Source organism: Heliangelus exortis, chromosome 1, assembly GCF_036169615.1.
Source record: "Heliangelus exortis chromosome 1, bHelExo1.hap1, whole genome shotgun sequence".
NCBI classification, from domain to species: Eukaryota; Metazoa; Chordata; class Aves; order Apodiformes; family Trochilidae; genus Heliangelus; species Heliangelus exortis.
Genome location: NC_092422.1, coordinates 84,360,362 through 84,385,425, shown reverse-complemented (window position 1 = coordinate 84,385,425; position 25,064 = coordinate 84,360,362). Strand labels below are relative to the sequence as shown.

General features: G+C 43.0%; 1 protein-coding gene across 1 annotated transcript; it reads left to right on the top strand.

Annotated features, from left to right (window-relative positions):
* The first annotated feature begins 1,864 nt into the window (after positions 1-1,864).
* Positions 1,865-3,153, top strand: LOC139799254 (actin-binding protein WASF2-like). The gene is made up of 2 exons (XM_071751057.1): positions 1,865-2,109; positions 2,516-3,153. The coding sequence occupies exons 1-2, from the start codon at positions 1,952-1,954 to the stop codon at positions 2,970-2,972; spliced, it is 615 nt and encodes a 204-aa protein (XP_071607158.1). The 5' UTR covers positions 1,865-1,951; the 3' UTR covers positions 2,973-3,153.
* Positions 3,154-25,064: the final 21,911 nt, after the last annotated feature.

Sequence of the window (25,064 nt, the reverse complement as noted above, 5' to 3'; positions counted from 1 at the left end):
CAGCATGATGCGATTGCAGGAGGCCATGGCCCCTTCCTGCCGTCGTCATCTCCTCCTCCTCCTCCTCCTCGTGGCCCTGCATGCTCAGGCTGCCCAGGCTGCTCCATTGCGAGGTCAGGGAGCAGGTATTTGGGCAGGGCTGTTGCATCCTGTCCCGGGCCAGCGGGATGGTTTTAAGCCCTTGGGGCCTCCTGCAGGTAAGCTCTCAATGTCCCTTTCCGGGAAAGAACCCGCACTGACCGATAACGCGTCGAGAGCTTATTCCTGTGCCATGTTCTTTAAGAACCTCTGACGGTTGATGGCTTCCCATCTTCTCGGACTGCTCCCATCCTCAGGCCTGAGAGCAATCCCCTAGGTAAGCCAGCAGGAGGAAGGAACATTTGTTTTTTCATCTCCTTTCTGTGTCAAATGCAGGTTGTACCTTCTGCGGCCAATGCCCAGAGGTGGAGAAGAGCAGAGAGGGGAGGGGTGGGGCTCAGCGATGCGCCCTGGTGCGCTTGGTCTTGCCGAGCTCTCTTTGCTGGCTCCTTGGAGCCTGAGCTGATCCTGCTGTTGGCTGCCAAAACAGGTGCTGGCAATCCACAGAGATGGTGCAGGGCCTCTGCTGCCAGCTGTGTCTCAAGCCCAGTGCTAGGGGCAGCTGCTGCCCCACTTTTACGGGAACAGCTGAGAGGTGGCTTGTGCAGACGTGGGCAAGCAGATGCCAGAGCCTGGTGGGTGCTCAGGTTGTGCTCAGCCCCACACAGCGCTTCTTGACCCCAGGGCCAGTTCCAGGCAGCAGCAAGGTCCCAAGCAACACTGGCTGCCCTTGCCCTGTGCTGGCAGTCTGCTGGAGCTGCTGATGCAGCAGACCTGAGCGGTGCCTTGGAGAAGCATCAGCTCCTGCAGCTGCCATCTCTGGTGGGCACGCTTTCACCTGATCCAACTGTTCCTCTTCCTTTCTGAAGGGCCGTCCCGAGATCCTGCACCGAAAGAGGCGTCAGTGAAAGGAAGCAGGGGCTCACTGCCAGTCCCTCCTAAAGAAATGAGGGCAAGGCAAGGCACTGGCATACCAGGTAATTGCTGTCAGTGGGTGCCACCCATCAGGATGACTGGGTGCCAACAGGGGGAATCTTCTCCCTATGCCTCCTCTTGCGCGCCACATCGGCAGCCAAAGCTGCAGTGGTTTGGGTTCAAGGCATCTGAACCACGTTCCTGAGATGATGGGAACTGTGACTCTGGCACGAATATGCCTCTGGCTCTGGCTGCATCCCAGGGCTTGCCGCGAGCCCCTCGAGGCCCTAGGCACGGGAGCAGCACAGAGCAGGATCCCTCCGGTGAGCTGAGGCCCAGAGTGATGTCCTGACTGCCAGCTCGGGCAGGGGCTTAGAGGGAACCTCCCCATTCTCCTGCCTCCTCTGTGCCCGAGCTGTGCTGAGCCTTTACCTGTCCTCTCTGCTTTTTGGCAGTGCTGATAGAGCCCAGGAGAGACCACCACGGCACTGAATATGTATTTTTGCGATCAGAAGCAGGTACTGAGCAGTTCCCAAACGACAGACACTTCCCAAAAACCTGGGAGGGGCTGGAAGCAGCGCCCATACTGGAGAAAAGGCAGAAGGGGGAAAGCAAGGCTCAGGTGTCCCTTGAGGTTCCTTGGCGTCATCCCCTGGGGGTGTGGGTGTTGGCCTGGGGGGAGGGACAGCTGGAGATGGCACTCCCTGCACAGGGATGGATTTTGTCCGCTTCCCAAGAAGGAGAGACTGGTCAGGCAGCTGTGCTCTCCTTCTGGCCTTCTGAGTATCTTTGGTTGGAGAGCCTGCCCCAAAGGGTGCAAGCGTGCCTGCAGGCACCAGCACTGGGGGGAAGCAGAGAGCAGCCTGGCCAGAGAGATCAAAGGTGCTGCCAGCTCAGCGTGGGTGCAGAGGACGGGCTAACCTTCTGAGTTTCTCCTCCAGATGAGGCTGATGAGACAATGCCCAGAGCTGAGCAATCCCAGGGCACCACAAGTCTCACGTGTCCGCAAGATATGCGATGGCGCTGCCTGACCAACACGGCAGCCATCTCCGTTTGCGTGCCCGTTGCGTTGGTCTTAATCTACATGGCGATCAAGTGGCGCAGGAAGAGAAAACAGTGAGTTGCTGGTTTTCCCCACTCTGCTCCCTTCTGTGGCTGCTCACGGCCACAGAATGTTCCAAGTCCAGCTGCTGTGGAGTGGCGATTAAGCGGAGCCACTGGGTCTGGCTCTGATGTAGGCAAGGCAAAGCAAGGCCAGGATGAGCGAGAGGAGGATGGGATGAGATTGCGCTAGAAGGACAAGGTGATGGGCTGTAGCAGCCACTCCTGAGCAGTCATTCTGCCCAGAGGAATTCCCCTCTCTGCTCAGTGGAGCCATGAGCTGCAGGGGTCCACCTCGGCCAGGAAGTGCCAGAAGCTCAGCCCCAGGTGGTGAGCCTTGCTAGTGCTGGACCCTGCTGTGGGCAAGAGTCCCTGTGTCCTACCCGCATCTGAGGGCCTCAGCAGCCTCCTCTCTCTACAGGAAACGCTCCAAGGCTTCGAAAGCCCAGCAGGGAACCAGGGACCAACCCCACAGCCTGCACAGCGTCTTCGGCACCTCACAAACCTGGTATGGAGCCTCCAGGATGTTTCAAGGCTTGAGTGGATCCTCCAGTGCCTCAGAGTATTCCAGCAGCCACGTGGAAGCCACCCAGCCTGAAATCCCACCCGAACCAGCCTCCCCACGGCCCCCACGACCCCGTGCACCTACCGTACGGCCCCCGCGACCACCCGTGCCCTTCAGCACCTTTCGGCCTCCACCCGAGTCCAAATCCAAAATGCCAGCTACTCCGCCCCCTCCCCCACCACCACCTCTGTCCCCACCTCCTTCTCCTCCTCCCCCACCTCGTCCTCCCCCATCTCTTTCTCGTCCTCCCTCACCCCCTCCTCCTCCTCCTCCCCCACCTCCGCCCCCTCCCCCTCTCCCCCCACACTTTTGAGAGATGGGGGATGGCCCAGACTGGCCAGAGCTTGGGGTGAACAAACAGAGCCCCAACCCACAGCTCTGGCCAGGAAGACCCAGTTCTCTTACCACCAACAGGGATGGAGCTATCACAGAGCCTGGCTGTTGGCAGGCAGGGACAGCCACAGCTTTGTGTCATTAAAAGAGCTGGAACCTTACTCCCTGTCAAGAGCCTCCTTTAGGGTACAAAAAAAAAGGAAAGGGAACATTCTGCACCACCCCATCAAACCAAACCAGCATGGGGGTTCACAGCACTGCTGGATGACCACAGTGCCTGTTGATTCCTGCACACTTCTCCAAAGTGTCTAAAGAGGACCAGAGTTTCTGTCCCTTATCCAGACTGGGTACTCCCACTTCCCAGTAACCCAATGATAAGGCCAGTGCAAAATGTCACAGAAGTGTGACTTGACACAAAACCTCTTCATTCCTGCTTCTGACAACACGATCCAGGAGGAGGAGTAGAAAAGTTACAGAGATAGACAACAAAAAATCACCAGTTTTGGGTATAGTGTTGGGTCAGCCAAGTGGGAGGGATTTTGGCCAGTGAAGCTCCCAAAAGCCACTACCACAGCTCTTCCTCTTATACACCAGTTTTGCAATGATGAATAAGCAATGGTTGAGGCATATCAGATTGAGCAAATGGAGTAGGCCTCTGCCCCTGCTATCTATTATCTCTACTGTCTCCATATGCAGGTGCTAGGCCACATGCAGGCCTATTCTATAGGTGCCAGCCAGTTCTTTTTATGGCAGTCCTTGTTTTGTTAGAGGGCTTACAGTGATATTTCAACAGCACTTCCCAAAAAAGGTCCTAAGGGCTGGTGAATTGTCATGCACTACAGGAGTTCAAGACCTTTGATTCGTCGTGGAGAACATCCTGTAAAATGTTCTGTCGTGGATTCCTCAGAAAGCAGGTCACTCAAGTTCACAGAAAATTGAGCAAATCTAGGGAGGGTTTCATCTGTTTTGTTGGAACACAGCAACCATGTCCCACGCACATGCTAAGACTGTATTTATGTGTTAAACATGCCAGGGCTTACTGGCCATACTGTTTTCTGACCAGAGCTATTCTGCTAGGTATTTAGATATTCCAGCAATCTATAAAAATACTTTGAAGATCTGCCTGAGCAACATTTCTGTCCCCCCAAAATTGGTTGTTCTAATAACTCAGTGAACTAATTGGAGAATAGCAGGTAGGAAAATGGAAGAGTAACAATTTACCTGTATGTCAGAGAGTCAAGTTATGTCCCTGCACCTACTACGTGATGGTATGTGGTGATGGGCAAATAACTTAAACCCAGCTTTTCATAGCTGGCAATAGTAGTCTGTTTCTTTTCTGGGAGATGTTTTGCATAGATGAAGAGGAGCTCCTGCTTTTACTGTTGTCAGGGCAAAAATATACTTTGAATAGGAAAACACATGTGTACTTTGCTCTGAAATTCAGGAGCCAGGCAAGTTATGAGCACTTCATAGTAATACTCACTTATTCTTTATTCTGTATTGTGCATCACAAAAACAGTGCCACGCAACAGCTTTTCAAAAGAAATGCAAATGAATGTTTGTGAGATTACCAGATGCTGTAGCAAAGAGAGTAAAATAGGAATAGAGGAAAAAATATAGAGCAAAATTGTAATTTTCTTATGGTTTTTTTTGCCTTCAGAACAAGATTAGAAGAGAATACAGGAGACAAGGCCTGGATCACTGAGCAACATAAGTACAGAATGTTTGGGGTTTTTGATGAGTCCAGCCTGTTTTTTTCACTGAGCAAGGCAAGACAATATTGAAAAAAAAGTAGTAACCTATCTTTTAAACTGATAATAGTACTGCAACATGTATGCCCATGGTTTCTGGATTAAGGTTATGTGTGTTACCTTATTTTTCTCATTTGCTGGCTCTTGGGTGCTTGACTTTACAAGTGTAGTGTGCTCTTTCACCATGTATCTCTCACAAAGTGTTGTTTTACAAGTGTTGTTTCACAAAGTTTTACCTACCAGGGAAAATGTGGTTCCTGCACCAATATGCTGTGTAGGTGAACACAGGACATCATGGGTTGCCTTGTCACAGCAGCAGCTGTAGAGCTTCATTGTCCCCCTTACCCTCTCACTGCTTCAGATCAGTTCTACACCCAAAATGTTCATAAAAATAAGGCAAGAAGGGTGGCTCAAAGCAGTCCATTTCTGAAACTACTAGGAAGTATGGGGTGGATGTGGTGGTGTTTTATATGGGAATATAGTGGAAAGTGTAGAGAAGGGAAAGGAGCATGAGAGGGAATTATCTCTTCTCACTTAAAGATTTCTTAAAAATGTGTAAAAGAAGGTGAAGGGTGAATAAGTGTGTTTTGAAGAAGTTTTTTCTCTTGTATCTGTTACTATCTCTGTGTTTGAGATCTGTGCGTATTAGCAAATGTTTCAGACTTTGTTATGATTTTTTTTACATGGTTTTCCATAAAGGATTCACTCTGGAGGTCATGCTACAACCAAAGACTGTCATCTTATTTTTTCATATATGCAGATAGAACTGTATTTTTGAGTGCTGGCGATACCATAATTTAATTCTAGAAATAGAAGAGAAATCATAGTTCTGCACTTGGATGATGCTATACTCCTCTGCTACTTTAATTGTTTCTCTTCTTGAAAACATGATTTGTGAAGAATTTTCTATCTTATGTCTTCCTTTTCTCATCCTGGTTTCTTCTTTGAGAAAATAATAAATAAAAGCAATAGATTTTTTAATTAAACAGTCAAGTCTCACTAACCCTGTACACTGGTTTTCAGTGTCCACTGGTTATATCTGTATATCAGTGAAGCCTAGTGCAAGAGAATAATACCATCACTTTACAAGCTGGCAGAGTTCTAGCTATTTTCTCTAGCCTTATTTTAGATCCCAGCTGTGCTTTGAAGAGAGTGAGTTTTGTAATCCTGCAAGCAATACACGGTGACCAAATCTACATGCTGTAATATTATTCTATTAAACTGATTTCATTCTGCGTTTCAGCTCAGGGCAAGTTAAAAAATGAGACAACATGCACATTAGGTCAGGAAATTTTTTTGTAATACTATATATATGCTAGTAGCAGTCATAAAATCGAAGTGCCAGCTGTAGGCAAAATACCAGTATTCACTGGCTCTTTTGGTACTACATTGAGCAAAAATGTCTTTGGCAGGAATTGCTCATGTGGTGTTTGGATGCTGGTTTTGCCTAGAGCCCTGTCTGTACTAATAGAGATGAAGATGAAATTATGGTAGAAGAGGGAATATGAGGAAAAGGCTTAGTCAAGGATGCAGTCATTTCTCTGTACTACTGTCATCATACTACTGTATGTGCTCTCATTGTATCACTGCTAAATCTATTAGCAAAACTACTAAATCTAGTGTAGCTGTATAGCAGAGTCTCAACTGCTATTCCCAAAATGATGCTTTAACTGTAGAATATTTGTCTAGCTGCTGCAGACACCAGGCCAGTTGTAGCCTATGGGAAAGAATTTCCAGTGCCATCACTATTTGGAGTTACCAGGTCCAGGAGCACATGAGGTGAACAATATTGCCTTTGGTACTAGGTTTACAGTCTCTCATAAAATTTATGCACAGAGGCTAAGTGTAAGCTTTTAAAATAAATCTGAGAAGATAAAACTTTGTTTTCTGTGATGCTTTCTGACCTTGACATGCTTGACATGGACCATGTACTTAATGCAGTAGTTAGTTGGACACCCCCTGTCCTGGTGTGGTGGGGGAACAGGACAAGTGTGAAAGCATCTGCGTTGGGCAGTTAGTTTTGGGGCCACTAACAGACTGGGAAACTGGGAGGTGACAGACTGGAGATGATTGTGCCTGGCTTGGTGGTTTATACTGTTTGCAACTGACAGACAAGTCTCGTGTGAACAGCTGCTAGTCCCTGACACTGAATTGCTCTGTGGTCTCAGCTCTCCTGTCTCTGTTTGCAGACTCCATTTATATATGCAGAACTGTTGTTCCTGCAAGTAGTTTCTAAATTGACAAAAAAACAAATAAAGGGAGTCTTGTTACTGAGCTAAATCTTAGGCTGCATAAGAATTGATTTTGTGAAGACTGAAGTCATAACCAAAATGTAAGTGCTGGCATCACTGGAAGGTGGAAACGTGTTTCATACCTCTGTGAAAGGAAGGAAAAGCCTTTCTCTTTTACTTCTGCAAGTCAATAGCTGACTTTTTGGTCTTTTAAAAAAATTGCTAGCCTGTTGAGGGAGGTGATTCTCCCCCTGATTCTCCCCCTCTACTCAGCTCTTGTGAGACCCCACCTGGAGCTGTGCCCAACATAAGAAGGACACAGAGCTCCTGGAACGTGTCCAGAGGAGAGCCACTAAAATGAGCAGAAGGCTGGAGCACCCCCCTTCTGGAGACAGGCTAAAGAAGTTGGGATTGTTCGGTCTGGAGAAGAGGAGGCTCTGAGGTGACCTTATAGCAACTTTCCAATATCTGAAGGGGTCTACAAGAAAGCTGGGGTAGGGTTTTTTAGATGGGTGTGTAGTGAGAGGACAAGGGGAAATGCCTTAAAACTTGAAGAGGGGAGATTTAGGCTAGACATTAGGAAGAAATGGGTGGTGAGACACCAGAACAGGTTGCCCAAGGAAGTTGTGGCTTCCCTCTCCCTGGAAGTGTTCAAGGCCAGGTTGGATGGGGCCTTGGGCAACCTGGTCCAAAGGAAGGTGTCCCTGCCCCTGCAAGGGGGGTTGGAACTAAATTATCTTTAAGATCCCTTCCAACCCTACTCATTCTATGATTCTGTGATTCTCATCTATGGAACTGAGCTAGGTGAAGCATTCAAATATGCATGAGAAGCCTATGTTAGGATTCTTTTTGCTAGATTCTATATGCATATTATATAAAGAGTCCTAGACATATTTTTGAAAGATCAGTACAAATGTCACAATGCCAGAATGATGGTCTTGTGTTGCGGTTCCCATAAACTCTTGGTATTTTCTAACAGTTCTCTCCATGGCCTTGCTCATGACTTTGTAAGCACCTATGGGCTCACGGCAGGTGAAAGACTGCCACAGTACATAAGTTTTGTAGAAGGTAACCCCCTTCTTGAAGCTTGCAGTCTGAATAGTGGTAGTGGCTGGAACAGAGGATTGATGAGGTCACTGACTCACCTGAGCTCCTACAGCAGATCAGTGGAAGAGATGAGGAGGACCTTGCCTCTCCTGCCTGTACTTCAGCCTATGCTACCCTCCCAGCCTCTGAGGAATCTTGCTGACTTCAGTGATCATAGCTGATTTTTAGAAATGCATTTTACAAACATTATGTTCCTACACAGCACTGCAGATTGCTAAGAATATAATTTTGATGTTCTGAGGAAGGTGGTCATCTGTAATCCATACAGTTGAGATTGCTTCAATTTAGTTGAAGTCACATAAATCACTGCCTTTAATTAAATCATTTTAATCAAACCACATTTTTCTGATTTGATTAAGCCCCTCACTACAGGAAGGACACTAAGTTGTTGGAGTGTATACAGAAAAGACCAACAAAGCTGCTGAAAGGTCTAGAGAACAAATGTTACCAGGAGTGGCTGAGGGAACGGGGATAGTTTAGTTTGAAGAAAAGGAGGCTTATCACTCTCTACAGCTACCTGAAGGGTTGTAGTGGGATCAATGTTGGCCTCTACTCCCAAGTAAATAGCAACAGGACTAGAGGAAATGGCCTGAAGTTTCCCCAGGGGAGGTTTAGACGAGATATTAGGAAAAATTTCTTTTCTGAAAGAGTAGCCAGGCACAAAAATGGGCTGCCCAGGGAGCTGGTAGAGTCACCATCGCTGGAGTTATTTAAAAACATATAGATGTGGTACTTCAGGACATGCTCTTGTGAGCCTGGTGTTTTTTTCTGGATTGCTGGTTGGACTTGGTGATCTTGGAGGTCTTTTCCAACTGTGACAATTCTGTGATTTTAAATGTGCTATTTTAATGGCATTGAAAGTAGGGGGAGAGCATGAGTTTAAAGATATTTTTTATATTTAAAGGTTCACAGCTTTTGTATGTTGAGTTTGTAGCACTAAGGTGAAAGGAAGCCTGGGAGAAAGAAACCCATTTTTTCCTGAAATTGTGCCAGCAAATTAGGATACGTGTGTGTGTGTGATGCATGTGAATTTTAGTTTATTTGTTCATTACATTTTCATTCAGCTTTTCTTAATAATTTTAGTAGTATGGATTTCGGCAAAGAAATGCGGCCTTTGTAGGTGTTCTGAATAAGCATCCCTCGGTAGCAAGTGCTTTGGGCACCATCTCGTGGTCGAAAATACGGCTGCAGGCCCTCTGCCCTCCTGGTAATTGAGGCTAAGAGCATCGCCGAAGTGGATGCAGAAACAAAGTCCGAACAAGAAAACACAAACAATTTGTGGGAACTGTGATGAAACCACCATTCACTGTTTCCTTTCAGATCAGTGAAAAAGTTAAGTTGTTCCGCCACACTTTTTTGATCTTACATGTTTTTGTAAGAAGATAATTCGCAACAATTTCGTAGCCTATTAGGAAGAACCTGCCTTCAGTAGTGCCTGGCTAAATTTTACAGAGAATATGTGAAGTCTCGTAAGCAGCACCATGAGGAGCTCGGCACATTTTAGCTGTCAACACTTAGGGCATCTCTGTCCCTAGTACCTTACTCATCCAAAAGTTAAAAGAAAAAGTTAGACTGTGTTTTTACTTAGTATATAGCGGTTCTCCGAGGTTCTGTGCATTTTCTAGAAAGGCCTTAAATCCTTCCTTCATCCCTTCCATAATGACCCTGAGTTGTGGAAAGGAAAAACTGTAAAGCAGGAGAGAGGCCTTTGCCATATGCAGTATGGCAATGCTGCTAATCCACTTCTCCCTGAAAGCCTCTGTCCTACTCCAGTTCTTTCCCTACCTGAAATTTTGATATTCAGTTTTGTTTCTACAACTTCCTCCAATTTCCAGGAAACCCTAGAGCCAAACCTGCTAGAGGGTAGACACTGGGGCTTTGGGTGACTGGTATTGGTACTGTGTGCATTCCTCCATCTTGTCCTAAATGCAGAATATACTCAAAATACCAAGAAATATCCCATCTCTGGTACAATTACCTGATATGAACATGAAAACCCAACCTGAGCTTGTAGTTGCAGGTGTGCCAGCCACTTGTCAGGCAGTGAGCTGTGGAGTAACTTTCCAGCAGGTCAGCAGTTCAGCAGTAGCCACCTGCAGTACTCATACACAGCTGAGGCAACAGAGCAGGGTGCTCTGTAGTGAAGGTTAAAGCCAGTTTACACTTTCTTTGCAGCTAGCAGAGTTGGCCTCTGAAATCTGCCTTTATCACTTCTTTAACTGAGAAGGACAAATGTGGTCTTTTATACTTCTGGTTAATGAGGCCCCGCTGCTCTGACCTCTTGTGTTAAAATCAGCAAAAGAGTTTTGCAGCCCCACAAACCTCTAACTTGTTGTGATGACTTCACCTTTTGGGAAATGAACCTCCTTTTCCAATTTGAGAAGATTTAGGATGTGGTGAGAGTGAGAGAGAGAGAGGACTTAAATTTGACAATCTTTTCCCCATGCTTAAAGAGATTTAATTGAAATTGACCTGGGGGAAGAGTCACTATCAGCAGATAAACACCTTAGCTTGCTGTTTCTACTAAAATGGTTAACAGTGGAGTAGTTAAAATTTAAAATATAATTTGTTGTCATTAAGTTTTTATGTTATCTCCATCCTGAGCTCAATAGAAGCCCCTCTTGAAATGAAGAGTCCAGGTGCTTTAGATATATCCGATGTTTTGAAGGTAATAATTCAAACCATTAATGTGAAAGTGCAGGCTATTGCTGAGCTAAGCTTATAGCTTCTTGCTTTTGAAAGAAGTGATGACATTTCTCCCCCAAGCTAGCTTACTCCTCCTTTGTATCACACTGGCTGTATTGCTCTCATAAGTCTGTATGAAATGTCAAACAAAAGTATCTTTCATATACTGGGGCACCAAAAGCTGAGAACCACTCAGGAAGAAACAGAGCCAAGAAGTAAACAATCCAGTTACTGGAACTATTGGAATGGTAAAAAAAAAAGGAAATTGCAGCTTGGAATACTAGGGGAAGGGATATTTAAAAAAAAACAAAAAACAAAAAACCCACAAAAACCTAACACAAGCATGTATGACCTGCTTTGGTGGTAGATAAGTATCCTGGTCTGGGCCAGGATAGAACTAATTTTCTTTCTTTTAGTTTTGCTTTCAGCAAACTCTCTTCTAAGTAGCTACACTTGCTGAAATCAACAGCGTGGTTCTCAGTCAGTGTAAGCTTGTGGCGCTGATAACACTCAATGTTTATAGTTACAGCTAGAGAATGGTCTGCAAAACCAAGGACACTGCTCAGTTCTGAGGAACATCTTGTGCTTCAGAAAGAGAAAGAGAGTAAAAGGGTCACACCTGCAACCCTCCTTTAGGGAGGAATGGACAAGACAGGTGACCAAAATTGACCAAACGGAGTATTCCATCCCATACACATCATACCTGGTGTAAATTTGAGGGATCTGGAGGTTCAGCTTCTTCTTCCATGGCCGGCATCCTGGGAGGATTCCATCCGTTTGTCTGCCTGTGGCCTCGATCCATGCCCTCCTGAATCCCTGTGTTCCTGCATCCAGTTCCCATCTGCCACTGACTCCAGGAGTCCAGCCTGGGACTTTTCCAGGGCTGCCCTGCAGCCTCAGTGGTGACGTGAGAGTTACTGGGGGGGAAGGGGGAGGAATGTGATACCACTTTTGTGTATATTTGTATATATTTAACTGTTTTTCCTTTTTCATCATTACTGTTTCATTGAAGCTGTGCAGATTAGTTTCCAAGCCGTAAGACTCTCTCACTTATTTTCTCTCCTTTCTCTGTCAGGGAGGGGGGGGGATTAATAGAAAGTATCTTTCAGTCAATTAATTGCCAGCCCAGTATTGAACCGTGACAGTAAAAGATGCTTTATACTGACTCTTCTGATTATATTTTGCTTATTCTATTTCTTTAAACAAACAGACAAACCAGAAACATACATAATAAGATCTATAAAAGCAAGGACCTTACTGATAGAAAGGTACTTTTTTAGGAACCCTGCTACACAGGCACTGTACACAATTTTTATGTGTACTAATTGTGTCACAGAGAATGTCTGTTGTACATTTGCAGAATTCAGAGTGGTTTTTTTCCTTTCAATCTCTATACTGACTGTTCTTGGAGCCCACTGAAATATTTACCTCCTCATAACCCTTCAAAACATAAATGAAGCCCAGAGAACTGCTACATCCAGTAGGAACAGGATAGAAATGTCAGCAGCAGTGGGTCTGAACTGTGTCACAGCAGTTCTGGTGTCAAAGAAGTTATATAGTTATCTCCTGAAGCTTGAAGGACTAGTCAAATAACAAGAAATTTCTAGTTGAAGTATATGTATAGGTAGTGGTGGTGTGAGGGGTGTCTGGGGAACTGTAGCCTGAGTACCTAGAGAAAAGCAAAGTACCTGTGCCATGTTTCTATGCTGCCATGCCAGATTTTCAACTTGTTCCCACCTCTTTTTCCCATGTAGGTTTGCAAGGGCTTGGTCTTATCTCTAGTAAAAAAATGGAGGGCTGTTTTCTTTGGCAATCCTATTGCTGAAATCTCACTGTAGTTCCCACTGGTGCCTCACCAATGATTTGGCAGTAGTTATAAAAGAGCATTGCAGTATTTCCATGAAGCAGCTTGTGTTGCCACTGCTGCTTGCTCCAGGCTGTGTCTTGCAGTCTCATAAGAATTAGAAAAGTCTCTTTGTCTTGACATTGAACAAGAAGCAAGCTATGTTGTCTTTTTCATGGGAAAACTTCTGCCTAGAATATTCCAGTGTCAATAAACATGGCATTCCCATAGTGATGGTGCAGGAACACTGTGTTGCACTGTGCTGCATTTGGCTGTCGAAGAGGGCCATTGTAGTGTGGATAAATCACAGTAGTTGTCCCAAACACGAGAACTCATAAAATTCTTGCTATGATGTCTTAAACCAATGCTCTGAAACACTGCAGTGATTTTTAGAAGCTGCTGTAGTATTAGTTAATCTATAAATTACTTGTTCTGAGACAGCATTTTTTTAAAACATACGTAATAAATATTAAATAATGACAATGTTTTTTAAAAGAGATGTATTAAAAGTGGCCTGTTTTGCAGACTAAAGCAATAGTATGTTGGGCAGAACCAAAGCATTAAATAATATTGTTTGCATCATTAACACTAAATGAAATGGCTTAACAAGCCAATAAATGATGAGAATAAAACAAAGTTATCACACAATACAGTTTTTGAAAGTGCCAGTAACAAATTTTCTGAAGCAAGTAATTTTCCAATAAAACTAGATGGAATCTAAAGGAACATGGCTTTTTGATTATTGAACGTGAGACCCAATATCACAGTTAAATACTATTTTGTAGTGTACTGTAGTGTATATTCAGTGTACTGTATGTAAGGTCTTTGTAACAACCCAGTGAAGCAGAAAAGATGAGTGAGCATTATTTTTCTTATTGTGTAAATCAAGCAAGTAAAGGAATTGCATTTGGAAGACTGGAACTACTCTTGCCTCATTCTAAAATCCATACAGTAGTTAAATCTTTAAGTCATGCTTTATCTTTTCTTTTTTTCTAAGTCTGCAGAAAGTCTTTACACATTGCATTTCATAAACAAGGCTATGAAGAGAGCAGTACTGATAAAAGCATGAGCCATTGCAGAAACTACAACGTTCTATGGAAACAGCATTTTTTACAGTGTGAGATACCTGTGCATTAAGCTTTACAGCTGCAGACAAGATCACGTTCATGGTCCACAAAGCTTCATCTAGTGCAAGGATGGGAAATATTTGCTGTTGGCTGGCTGTGACCTGTGACTTAATTTCATGTTCTTTTCATTTTTAGATAAGATGAGTGGTAATGAGACACGTCTTCTCTGGCCCTCAACAGTGAGATGGTTTTCCACCCTTGAGCTAACATGAAGTTGGTCAGACTAACATGCTTCTCAGTTTTTTGTGTATTCGTACCTACTGTCCTGGGAGCTAAATATTTTTCAGATCCAAAATTTATAATTTGTTTTTTCCTATGCCTCTGAAGAGCACAGGTGAACCTGAGAGATTGTATCACACTCACTACTGCAGATCCTGCTCACAGTATTCTGTGACAAGAATTTATCTAAGTATGCTATTTTTTTTTCCTTTTGATGTTCTCGATTCTTTTAAAGCAAACCCTTGACATACATGTGTGCTCAAACAAATTCAGCCATAGTAGTACCAGGCCCTCTCCAATGACTTCAGTAGTTTATAACTAGCACTCTACTGCTTTTTCCCATTTTTTCTTCCTAATTTTTATTCCTAATTCAGGAAAACACTTGCATAATTGTGAACATCTCTCTTGAAGTCCATAGAACAACCCCAGAACATCTTCTTCATAAACTGGAGGATGAGGAATATTTTTTTTCACTAAAGCAATTTTCTGGGAGGAAAAATTAGGGCCTTTCCTGGAAGAGGAAAATGGAAACTGATTTGGTATGATGGTTTCTTGAGTCAAGTGAGCAATAAATCCATGGAAAGAAGTAGCTTAAAGGATTTATGGAATGTTTGTGGATTATACTTGCTTTCAGTTAATTTTTAGTTTAGATTTACCTTTTCATTAAATACTTAGTGTTTTGTTGAACTGGTGTTTCCATCAGATATTATTTCTCTTTCAATACATTGCATTGAAAGGAATTTTGAGGCGAACCCCTCATAATTCCCCAAACACTGCTCTTAATGGGATTTGACTGATTTTGGTTGTTCGTTGCTTTGTTTTCATAACAAACCCCACCCTCATTTGCTGACCGCCTGGAGAATGCCCCAGAGCCCTTTCCCATGACAGCAGGAAAACTTAGAAACTAATGAGTGGAAAAAGAAAATTCTTCTCTCCCTCTAGCTGGTGGGGCAATGGGCTGCTCCAGTCCTTCACTGGAAGATGACTTTAACAGAAGAGCAGTTTCATTGGGGAGAGTCTGTGGGTTATTTCTCTTGCTCTAAGGGAAATCCTGGTGGTGGTGGTTTCCTGGTAGAGAAGCCCCAGTAGCAACTGCCTGTTCCCCATCCCATGGATGAGTTCGTGCAACAATTTTTTTTTTTCTCCTTGTGTCTTGCTTAGAGCTGTCATCATGATGGGAAGCGCTTTTTCCCTCTTTACTTATGAGGGTAAGGCTGCAGTCTTTCTCTGAGGGGTTAAGAAACATTCAGACAGTTTTGGGTAAAGCTGGGGAATTGTCTGTGATGGATATTCCTTTTAGCTGAGCCTAATGATGCTGTAGGAAACAGTTTTCCACATGAAATTTGGTGGTTTATTCTGCTTTATAATCTTTTAATTGACAATTTTTCAAAGAAACATGACAGACCTACACCACCACCCCTATAGCAATAGTATTCTTTCTGGTTACAAGGGGGCTTTAAGTCAGGCCCTAAATGCTTTGAATTCATTCTTGGCTGTCTTAAAAATCAAATTATGGGTTGGTTGTTCAGAATGAAGAACAAAACAACTGGGTCTTTTGGAGGTCCCTTTCCACCCTAATCTAATTGTATAGGGTGCTCAGCTCCTGCTGGTGCCTGCCCATTGTGGTCATTGCTCTCATTGCAGTTTCATCACTCATCATATTTCAGTGCTGTTTCTCTGTTGGTGAGTGCAGTTGAGCTTGATTTTGTAAATGGTTTTAGGATCTTGGAGCACTGTTGGACAGGCTTCAATGCTATGTATGTGACAGCACGAGCATCTGGAAGGTTTGTGTGCAGATAAAGCATCTGCGATGTTGGGAAATCACCGTGGTGTTTTTGCCAGACTCAAGTTGAAATGTCCATATCTGGTTGAATGGCAGCTTTTGAATCACAAACTGGAACTTTCCGTGCTACGAACACACACATGGATTTTATGGCAGAAAGAATAGTTTCCAAATCAACACAAGGAAATTATGTGGCTAACTCGCTAGCACAATTAGAGAGTAAGTACCAAAGCCATGTAAAAACAAAAGTCATATTTAAAGCTAATAAAATAATCACAGGTTGGGGTTTTCCACAGCTTTGTACAATAAAGCCAAGGGTCATTTCAGTGCCAGGTAAAAGTTTCAGTCCATAAAGAGCAGCTGTGTTGTGCTACTTTACACAAAACAAATAAGTCAGTAAAGATTTATACTGGATTCAATATACCTAATGAAAAAGAATGCCTGAAGGAAAAAAAATGTTGTTGCCTAAAAGAACTTGTGTGTTTCCATGCTTGAGAGAAGATAATTTAAGGGCTGATGTCTTCTGGGTTATGCTGCAAGTTCAATGTTCTGAGAGACAATCTAACTGGAGAGACTGTATGTCAGCTGATGGATGAAGCTGATGTAATTAAATTCAGGTCATCATAATGTAAAAAGAGCTTCATTGAGATAAATTGTGTCTGCATACCTCAGCCTTGCTGATTGTTGATTATACTTCTCCTAAAGTGCTAATCCCAGTTTTTGTTCTATCTGGAGCTTTCTTGAGTGACTGAAAAGGCAATTATACTTAAAAATTGGACACTCTTTGTGAATTACCAAAGGTTTGCCCATAAATCATCCATAGGAGCTTTCTGCAAAGTCCCCAGCCTTTTCCAGCTCCCGTCCACAAACTACTTAAATTTGAACCTATTTGGTAGAAATGCAATATGAGGGGAAGGATTGTAGGGCCTGCAGTTAAAATCTGAGTTTAGCATCTTAACTTTAGCATTTGCCAGTGCTCCTGCAAATGGAGGATGGAAAAAGTGGGAAAGACTCTAAGGTCTATCTAGCTGTTGTGAGTGCTAAACAACAATGAGGGCTCATTCTCAAACTCCTCATCTTTTTTGCGCTGGTCAGTTTGGCAACAGGGAATTCACAACACACCAAGGGAAGTGAAGCTAGGGAGGGGGCAAAACTCCAGTCTCTTGGCTTTTATCTGGCTCCAGCCCTGCAGAGATCCTGTCCTGTTCTCACAAGGTCAAGCACCCTGTGGTGAGAGAGTCTGGACAAGGGCCAGCATCACCCGAGGATCAGTGCAGGCTCCCTAGCATCCCGTCCCTTCTCCTGGGTTCAACACATCTTGGCATGGGGAGCAATCTGGCCCCCTCCTCAGAAAGCTCATGTCACTTCTTCCATGTCCTGGGTTGGCTGATTCCCTCCCAAGTGAGCGGGGGGGGTCAGCTTCACACAGCACAAGCTATGTTTGCTTGGTTTCTCAGGGAGAGACTGCATTTCAACTGAATTCAAAGCAGCTGGATAGTTGGGAAAAAAAACCACATTTCTTCTTGTCCCTTGTGTCTGTCTAGCTCTGGCAGTCAGTGTTTTAGCACATTATTATCTTCTAATTCTCATAGTTGTTGGGAATGGTCCAATTTATAAAATGCAGGCCTGTTTGGATCTGGGATAAGTATGGTGAAAACATGAACACAAGACAGCAGAAGGGAAAGGCTCCCATTTTTGCTGAGCTGTTGTTTCAGGTTTAGAATAAAGGTTTTTGTTGAATTTTTGTTATGCAAGTTTTGTGGACAAAAATCAATCTCGAGATGAGGAATTTAACTGAATTTAATTTATTGCAATTAATGTAAACTTTCGTTCTAGATTCCAGTATTGAGAAATAAAAGACAAGAAGCACTTAGGGAGAATACTGCTTCCCTCTGCAAAATCTCCCCTTCCCCATCCCCAGTCCCCTCACTACATGTCATACTTCATCCTCTTGAGGCAATGGGCAAAACAGGAGAAGGTGATCCATGAGGTTTTTTTTTTTTGTATTTTCTCATCCTGCTTCTTGTTTCCCACTGAAATCTTCAGATGAGATTCCTGCACAGGCCACAGTCTCCTCAGAGGAATACCTGCTCTGGAGATTCCTCACCCCCTGCTCAAGCCTCTCCACTTGCTCTGCCCCTGCTTGGCCATGGATCAAGCTTGACTTGTCCCTCACTTTTCTCCAGTGTCTCTTGTGTGTCTCTTGCTCCTGCCTGGGCATCTCTTCTTGTTCTGTGCCTGCTCTGGCATCCCTCCTTATCTGACATCTCTTTTTGGTTACCACCTTTCTTCAATACGTTGTTGAGGTGGCATCGTGTGCTCCTCTCATTGGTTTGGTTTTGGTGAAAAGTGGGACAGTGTTGGCCATTGCAGAGCCAGCTGGAAACAGCTGTGACCAGCACAGGGCAGTCCCTCATCTTCTCACACACAGGTCACCCCTGCAGCCCCTTTTTCTAACAAAATCTTACATTTATGCCCACTACAGTGAGCAATTCAAATTACTTCCATCTTAAATGTTTATTACACTGATCTCTGCAAGCACATTCATTCTCTTGACTTCAAGTGCATCTGACTGTGGTGCTCAGCAATTTTTGGAGCTGATCCCTGAGTAAAAATTATGATGATTGTAGCAGTTTGGTCTAATAATTTATTTTTCATGTACACATGCCTATATACTTTATTTGTAGGCAAAGAAGGCTGGAAACTACCCATAAATAACTGCAAATAAATTGGAATATGTAAAGCAGTTTAACACAAATGTGAATATTTTTGATATTTGGGAAAACATGGTTAATTTTCAACAATTTTTTCACAGTCCTTTAGTTGTTGCATCTGTTCATGGATTTAAATGGCAATGAACATTACTGTGACACTTCTAATTTAAACAATGAGAAATGTATCATATGGGTATAGGTGTTAATACATGCATATAAAAGACTGCTTTATATGGTGAAGCTCTGGGATATTTGATCAAATCAGACTTTAATCCGTATGTTGAACACAAGCCAAATTGCTGGGTCCAAATATAAATAAATACCTAGGCTATTTCTGGACTATGAGGTACCAGACATATAGCTGAATAGCAACCCTGGTGACCTGTTCTCATTTGCAGTATCTGAAACTCTGTTTATAAGTCCAAGAGATCCTGTCTGATGTCCTCTTTTCTGCCTGCCACTTGGATTATGGCACAGTCTAGGGCATGCCTGTGCCTGACAGGGAAAAGCAAGTATGTGCAGACCTTAATTATGACAAACAGCTATAAGCCATACCTGCGCACCACAGGCTCTTTCCTTTTTAGCTATATATTTCAAAGCATTTATCTTTTTTCATTCAGAGGTAGGTATAAAAAGTTAGGCCTGCAGGAAGGCGTAAACCACCACCAGGCACGTTAGGTGATTAAATCCTGTATTTAGAGCCTCAGACAGAAAGTTACTGACATGAGACAACATTACCATCATCACTGCTTCTTCATTGCACCACTCTGGTCCTGCATGTGACACTGGTGCTTCCCTCACTCCCCCTAACCCCAGAGAGTCACCAAACCTCTGTCCCCTTCCCTGGACATCACCCTTAAAACTACTGACTAGCAATGCCCTAAGTCTAGGGCTACCTGACAGTAGCTCCCAGCATTATCTGTGCCACTTAAAAGTGGAGTTCAGTAGCTGCCAGAATTTCTGAATGCTATCACCTGAGCAGTCTAAATCCCCATGTTATTTACCTTAGAAACATAACATACAGTAGTGTGTATATGTATATATATGTCTATATTTTTTAAACTCCTATATATTTAATTTCTGCTGTAGTGGAGGCAGTTGCATGCAAAGCTAGCACAGCTCTATTGTCCCAAAATAGCCCTATCCACGCTGTTACTTATTTTAGGAACACATATGGTCTCTCTTTCTTCAGCATCTGAGCATCTCACAGTCCCTGTGAGACTTCTTTGCTATTGTCTCCCATTTTGCACATGGAGGACAGAGACACAGAGATTAGGTGACTTAAAATAGTGTGCGGAACTTGGCATTCACAGTGAGGAGTTCTGCAGAAAATACAAGTACCTCTGTCTGGTAGGATAAGGAATGGACCCTGGGTTTCTTGAGAGTGAGCTTGCTGCTAAACTGCTTGACCATGCTTTTCCCATGGCAAACCATTCTTCCATTTTTAAGAAACATTGTGGCTAGCCAGAAGCCACCTTCTGATTAATTTTCACCATAATGTGCAGGAGCAAACCCAAATTCAACATATGTATTACAGGAAAAGCATCCTAGTTGTCCTGGTTACTTTCAGTTTAGAGTAACAGACCCTTCCTGACAAAGAAGTAATATGCCAATGATTGGCTCCACACACACTTAAACTCGTTGAAAAACCTTGATCCTATCTTGAATTTCCCATCTTCAGCCTTGCAGTGGAGTGGCAGCTTCAAAGATCGTGCTCTGCCTCAAGCAATCTGATTTGTGGAGCTGTAGTCCTAGTCAAGTACAAGACCAGCCAGAGTCTTTGACCTCTGCTTCCCCTTTCCTCAAGGTACAAGGGGCCCCTGAGCTCTTGTACAATGAGCTGCCCTGGTGTCATGTCAGATTCCTAGCAGGACAGCTGCAGAGCTCTCGGCTGAGCAGGACCCGTTGGCTTGCACATGCATTTTCCCATTAGCTTTCTGTGAGAAAAGTGCATATTTGTTTGGCAAATACTGGCCAGGGGCTGGGTGCTCCAATTCCCTCCTTCTGTGCATGAGAGGCCTGGCCTGCAGCCACCTTCTCACATTCCCCTGGCAAGGGAGCACTACTGACCTGGGAGAAAACATGGGCTGCAGACCTGGCTTCCAGTGTCCTTTCCGTAAGAGAAAATCACTCGAGGCCAGGTCATTCCTATTCTGTATTAAAAATAAGATCTAGAAAATACAGTTTTATTTATTTGCAAATAAAACAGAATTCTAAATAGTATTCTAAAGTAGAATCCTTTGGATACGTGCAGCACTCCCATCTCTGGATCAGAAAGCACTTTGTAAAGCATTGAATTAATTAAGCTTTAAGAAACACTCAAGGGATACAGAAGTATTATTACCCATATTTTAAAGATGAGGAGATTGAGACAGAAAGAGGATGAGGGACTAGTATTAGAACACAGGCTGAGTCACTTTTAAACTCAGAAAGATTTTATGTCCTTTTCTGCTTGCTAGAATTGGCTAGAAAATGGCAGTTATCATCTGTCAAAGTATGTACCTCTTTATAGGGTAAGTAAACATTTTTAATTGAAACATTTTCTAGGCTGGATTAAATCTATCATTTTCTACAGTAGTCTTCATAAACATAATTCAGTTTTCTGCTATCCCATAAATCTGAAGTGTGTGTTCTTGGCTAGGTGCTGAGAGGAGAGTAGGAGGAACAACTGCTCCTGGTGCTAAATAATAGGACCACATTCCTGGTAATAAAACTAAATGACACAAAAGTTTATGTTCATCCAGAAACTCCAATTAAGACCTGCCAGTGGTCAATATGAGAACAGCAGATGCTTAATTTCTCTTATACCTTTGAATTCTAGCTTGCTTACTTCCCAAGAGGTACCTTCCCCTAATGGCTTTTCTCTTTGCCCATGCTAGTTTCAAAAATTAAAGTAAGATCTTTTTTGCTTGCTTAGTACTGCTGTTAGTAAAAATCCTGGGGGCATATAAATTAAAGCTAGAAAACAGAAGTAGAATTCCAGTCATCCACATAGTGAGGTTCTGGAAAAGTGTCCCAGGGAGAGTGGTGGTGGTGGCAAAGAATTTAGTATGTTAATAGACTGTGCTTGGTAGTTTTATGGAAGAGATTTTGTGATGTAGTGTCTATGATAAAGGACTTCAAATTAAATAACCCATGGAGTGTTTTCTGCTCCAATGTTCTCAACATAAAACATTATTGATAAAGCAGGACTAAGGATAGAGATCCTCCCATTTTCTCAGACAAGGGTTTTCTCAGGTGGGTTGGGGTTGCAGTGGTGAGCAGCTGCGCTTTATAAAGTGGGCAGATACAGGTTATGTCTTAACCATGGGACACAGGGGCAAATCCTAAATTCTGGCTCTGAATGAGCACCCTGGCAATGCCTTTACTACATGTGACTAAACCTCACATGAGTCCTGGTTTCCACAGGAAACGGGGCAGGGATGAATTTGTGGTGCCCCTCCAAGAGGTCCCTTGGGATCAGCTGGAGAATGACAGTGTGCCCTTTAGCTGTGAATCTCCCTTGGCCTGCTATTTTGTTGTGTGAGTAATGAGAAAGTGCTATTTTTTAATAGTCTCTTTTCTCCACTGCTTTTATACTTGATGTATTCACACTTTTATGAAACTCCTATAGAACAGCCGTCAGATTAGCATCAGGGGGCCTGAGCTATGTATGCATTGGAGAAGTTAGGGTCTGTTTCCAAAAGCAAAACTTAAGATTAAAGAGAACACTGTAAGGAACAATGATATTTGGATTTTTAAATATTAATATTACCTTAGAGATCTTTCTCTTCATTTTACTAAATAATTTATGTCCTGCCACTGATGGGTAGATGGAAATAAAGCACATATCAAAGTAAAGATTAGGTGAATATTAGGCGTTTTAACATACAGCGCTGAAAGTACTAATTTCAGCTAAAAACACTGCTACTTTTCTTACCTTCATTATATTTAATCATTTGAATCAGACTGATGTTAGAATGAAGCTAGTGCATGCAAATGACAGCATTCTATAATCAGACTTTTGCTCCTTTTAAGATTAATTTCAATTAATTGTTGGAAGAAGGCTTTTTAGCATCCTCTGTAACTGTGAAAGTATTTCATCTGTGCTGAACTATGTATCTTAATTACACGTGTTGCCAAATGAGTTGGACTGTGGGTTAGACCAAACCTGTAAAACATGAATTTGAATCCAAATTTTGAATGCTAGAAAGTATCACATTCCTGTATCTCTTCCTACGAATTCTATTAGTTTCGGACTCTTCAAAGGTAAAAGTGCTACTCACTGTGAAAGGTATCAGAATCTGTCCGGGCTTCAAAATCTGATCAGAATTAGAAAAATAGGTACCGTGCAAAATGCAGTGCTAGGTTTAAATATGCCAAAGGTTTGAGAGTTCTAGTGTAATGATTGGGGTTTGAATCTAACCCTATGGGTCCATTAGTAAATGGTTTTACTTTTCAAATTCAGGACCATCCGTGTTGTGGTGAAGGTAAAAAATGGCCTGTATTAATCTGAAGTTCAAAGTCTGAAATCCACAAGTAGGACAGAGCAAAGATACAGTTTTCTCCATGGTAACATGGATGTGTACACACTTTTTCATCTGTGAAACAGAGAATGGCTTTAAATGCTTTGGAGAGTCCTCCCTACTTTGGGAACATTTGGGTTTTCTTTTCAGAACAGTGGGCACAGATCAGTTGATTGAACCATCTTCCACCATTTCTCATTGTTAACCCTTCCTAACTTCAATTCATGTTGGGGGTATAGAAGCATCTCTCTCTGAGTCACTCGATGCTTTTTTCCCAGCTGGTAGCTTATATAGCTGAATGCTCCAAAAGTAGATATAATTTCTCCAGCTAGCTGACCTTTCCCTGAGCAAGATCACAGGAGGGACCATGCTGTTACTCTACATCCTGAAGCTCAGTGAAATATCCTTTCATCATATGGTGAGGACATGATCATCAACACTTCATTTTATTTTGCAAATAATTCCACTTCTTATGTGCAGTTTTCTCTGAAACTAAAATTATCATTGGTATGCATTTTGGCAATTTGCACACATATGGAAAGCAATAAAGACATCGCTAGATTCAGATGCAAAGTTTGTGTTATATATATACTGCATAGTGAAGCAAACACTTTTTCTAGTGCTCTGTTTTCTTTTGTTACAAGTTTATACTGGATAAATGTGGTGATGCTTTTGCATTTACTCCTAGTTATTTAATTTTTCTATAAATCAAACTAAATTAACATAGCCGCTCACCTATGTCAGGCAGACTGACAAAAGCAAGACTATCTTCTATGCAGTGTATCTGTTGACTTTTTGCTCAAATATAACTGTAGCCTACTGGAATGTAAGCTGGCATTCATGCTCATTCCCCAGCAGAAGAGATGCTATCACAAGAGCTTTGTTTCTAGCAGCAGTAGTTGGCAATGCTTCCTTATCATCTCTTCCCTGCGGCCCAGGCTCCCTTTTATTATGCCCCACCAAGAACCTTCTTGAAAATCCCAGTTGTGCTACTGTTGATTCCTTATTCTGAATGAGGCAGGAGTGAAGCTGCTGGCTGGGGGGAAGCCTGTGGTCCTGGAGTCAGGGATCCTGGAACTAAATACCCCAGCAGCTCCATAGGCTGAGGACAAGAGGCCTGGCATGGATACTGCTGTGGATTAGTCCTCATTTGTGCCAAACCTGTTCCAAGAGATGGCTGGCTCCCCTATCCTACTATGGGAGCCAGCCACCTCTTGGAGAGACATTTCAATAAAGCCACTATCATCTTTTTCAAGGGAAATGTTCCAGCTCATTGGCTTTTTGATTTGAGAATTCAGCTGTTACTTCTGGATTCTCTGCCTTCAAAGAGATATGGGGAAGGGGCTGGAACATCATATATAAAGGCAAAAGGGGGCATTCATACTCTTCAGCTGTAAGTCTTTTAAGAAACTGCCACCACGTGCTTTCATATTACTTTGCCATTTCTGTTCTGTTTTCTGCTTCTTACGTATGTATCTAAGTGCCAAAGCCCCAGAAAAATCCCATCTGATCCTCCCATGTGCTGAGCACTCACTATCTTACAGGCATTTTTCCACTATCACCAGAAGAGGTTAATGTAGGGCTATTAGACTGTGATGGTTTAGTAGCAGCTATCACCATTCAGGGCCCCAATAACGAAGACATCACAGGTAAAGCAGGTAGTAAATCTTTTGCTTAAGCTCACCTGACACTTACCACTGTAACTCTTTTTTTCAGGCCTTTTACCAAACTCGAACTGTTGGGAATGCAATTTTCCATTCTACGTACCCTAAGTTGTTTATATTTTTTTATGTGAGGGAGACAGGGTTGATGAGGTTTCACAGAAGGTAGTTCACCCATTTTTCAAAATGAGACTGGCTCTAAAACTTTTTTTTTTCCATGTCAAGCAGCTTACATTCAGTTTACAAAAGAAATTTGGTGCATCTGTGCAACCATAGCTGGGATACTGTATTAAATGGGGAAGATTCTTCTTGTGGAGAGATGCAGTTTTTTATTTTGCAAAAAGTCGTATTTGTCCAAGTTATGAGTTGCTAAGCATTTTGTATTTCTGATCTGGGGTGTTCTGGAGAGTGAAAAGAGATGCAAATCTGAATTTTTTTAATGTCAA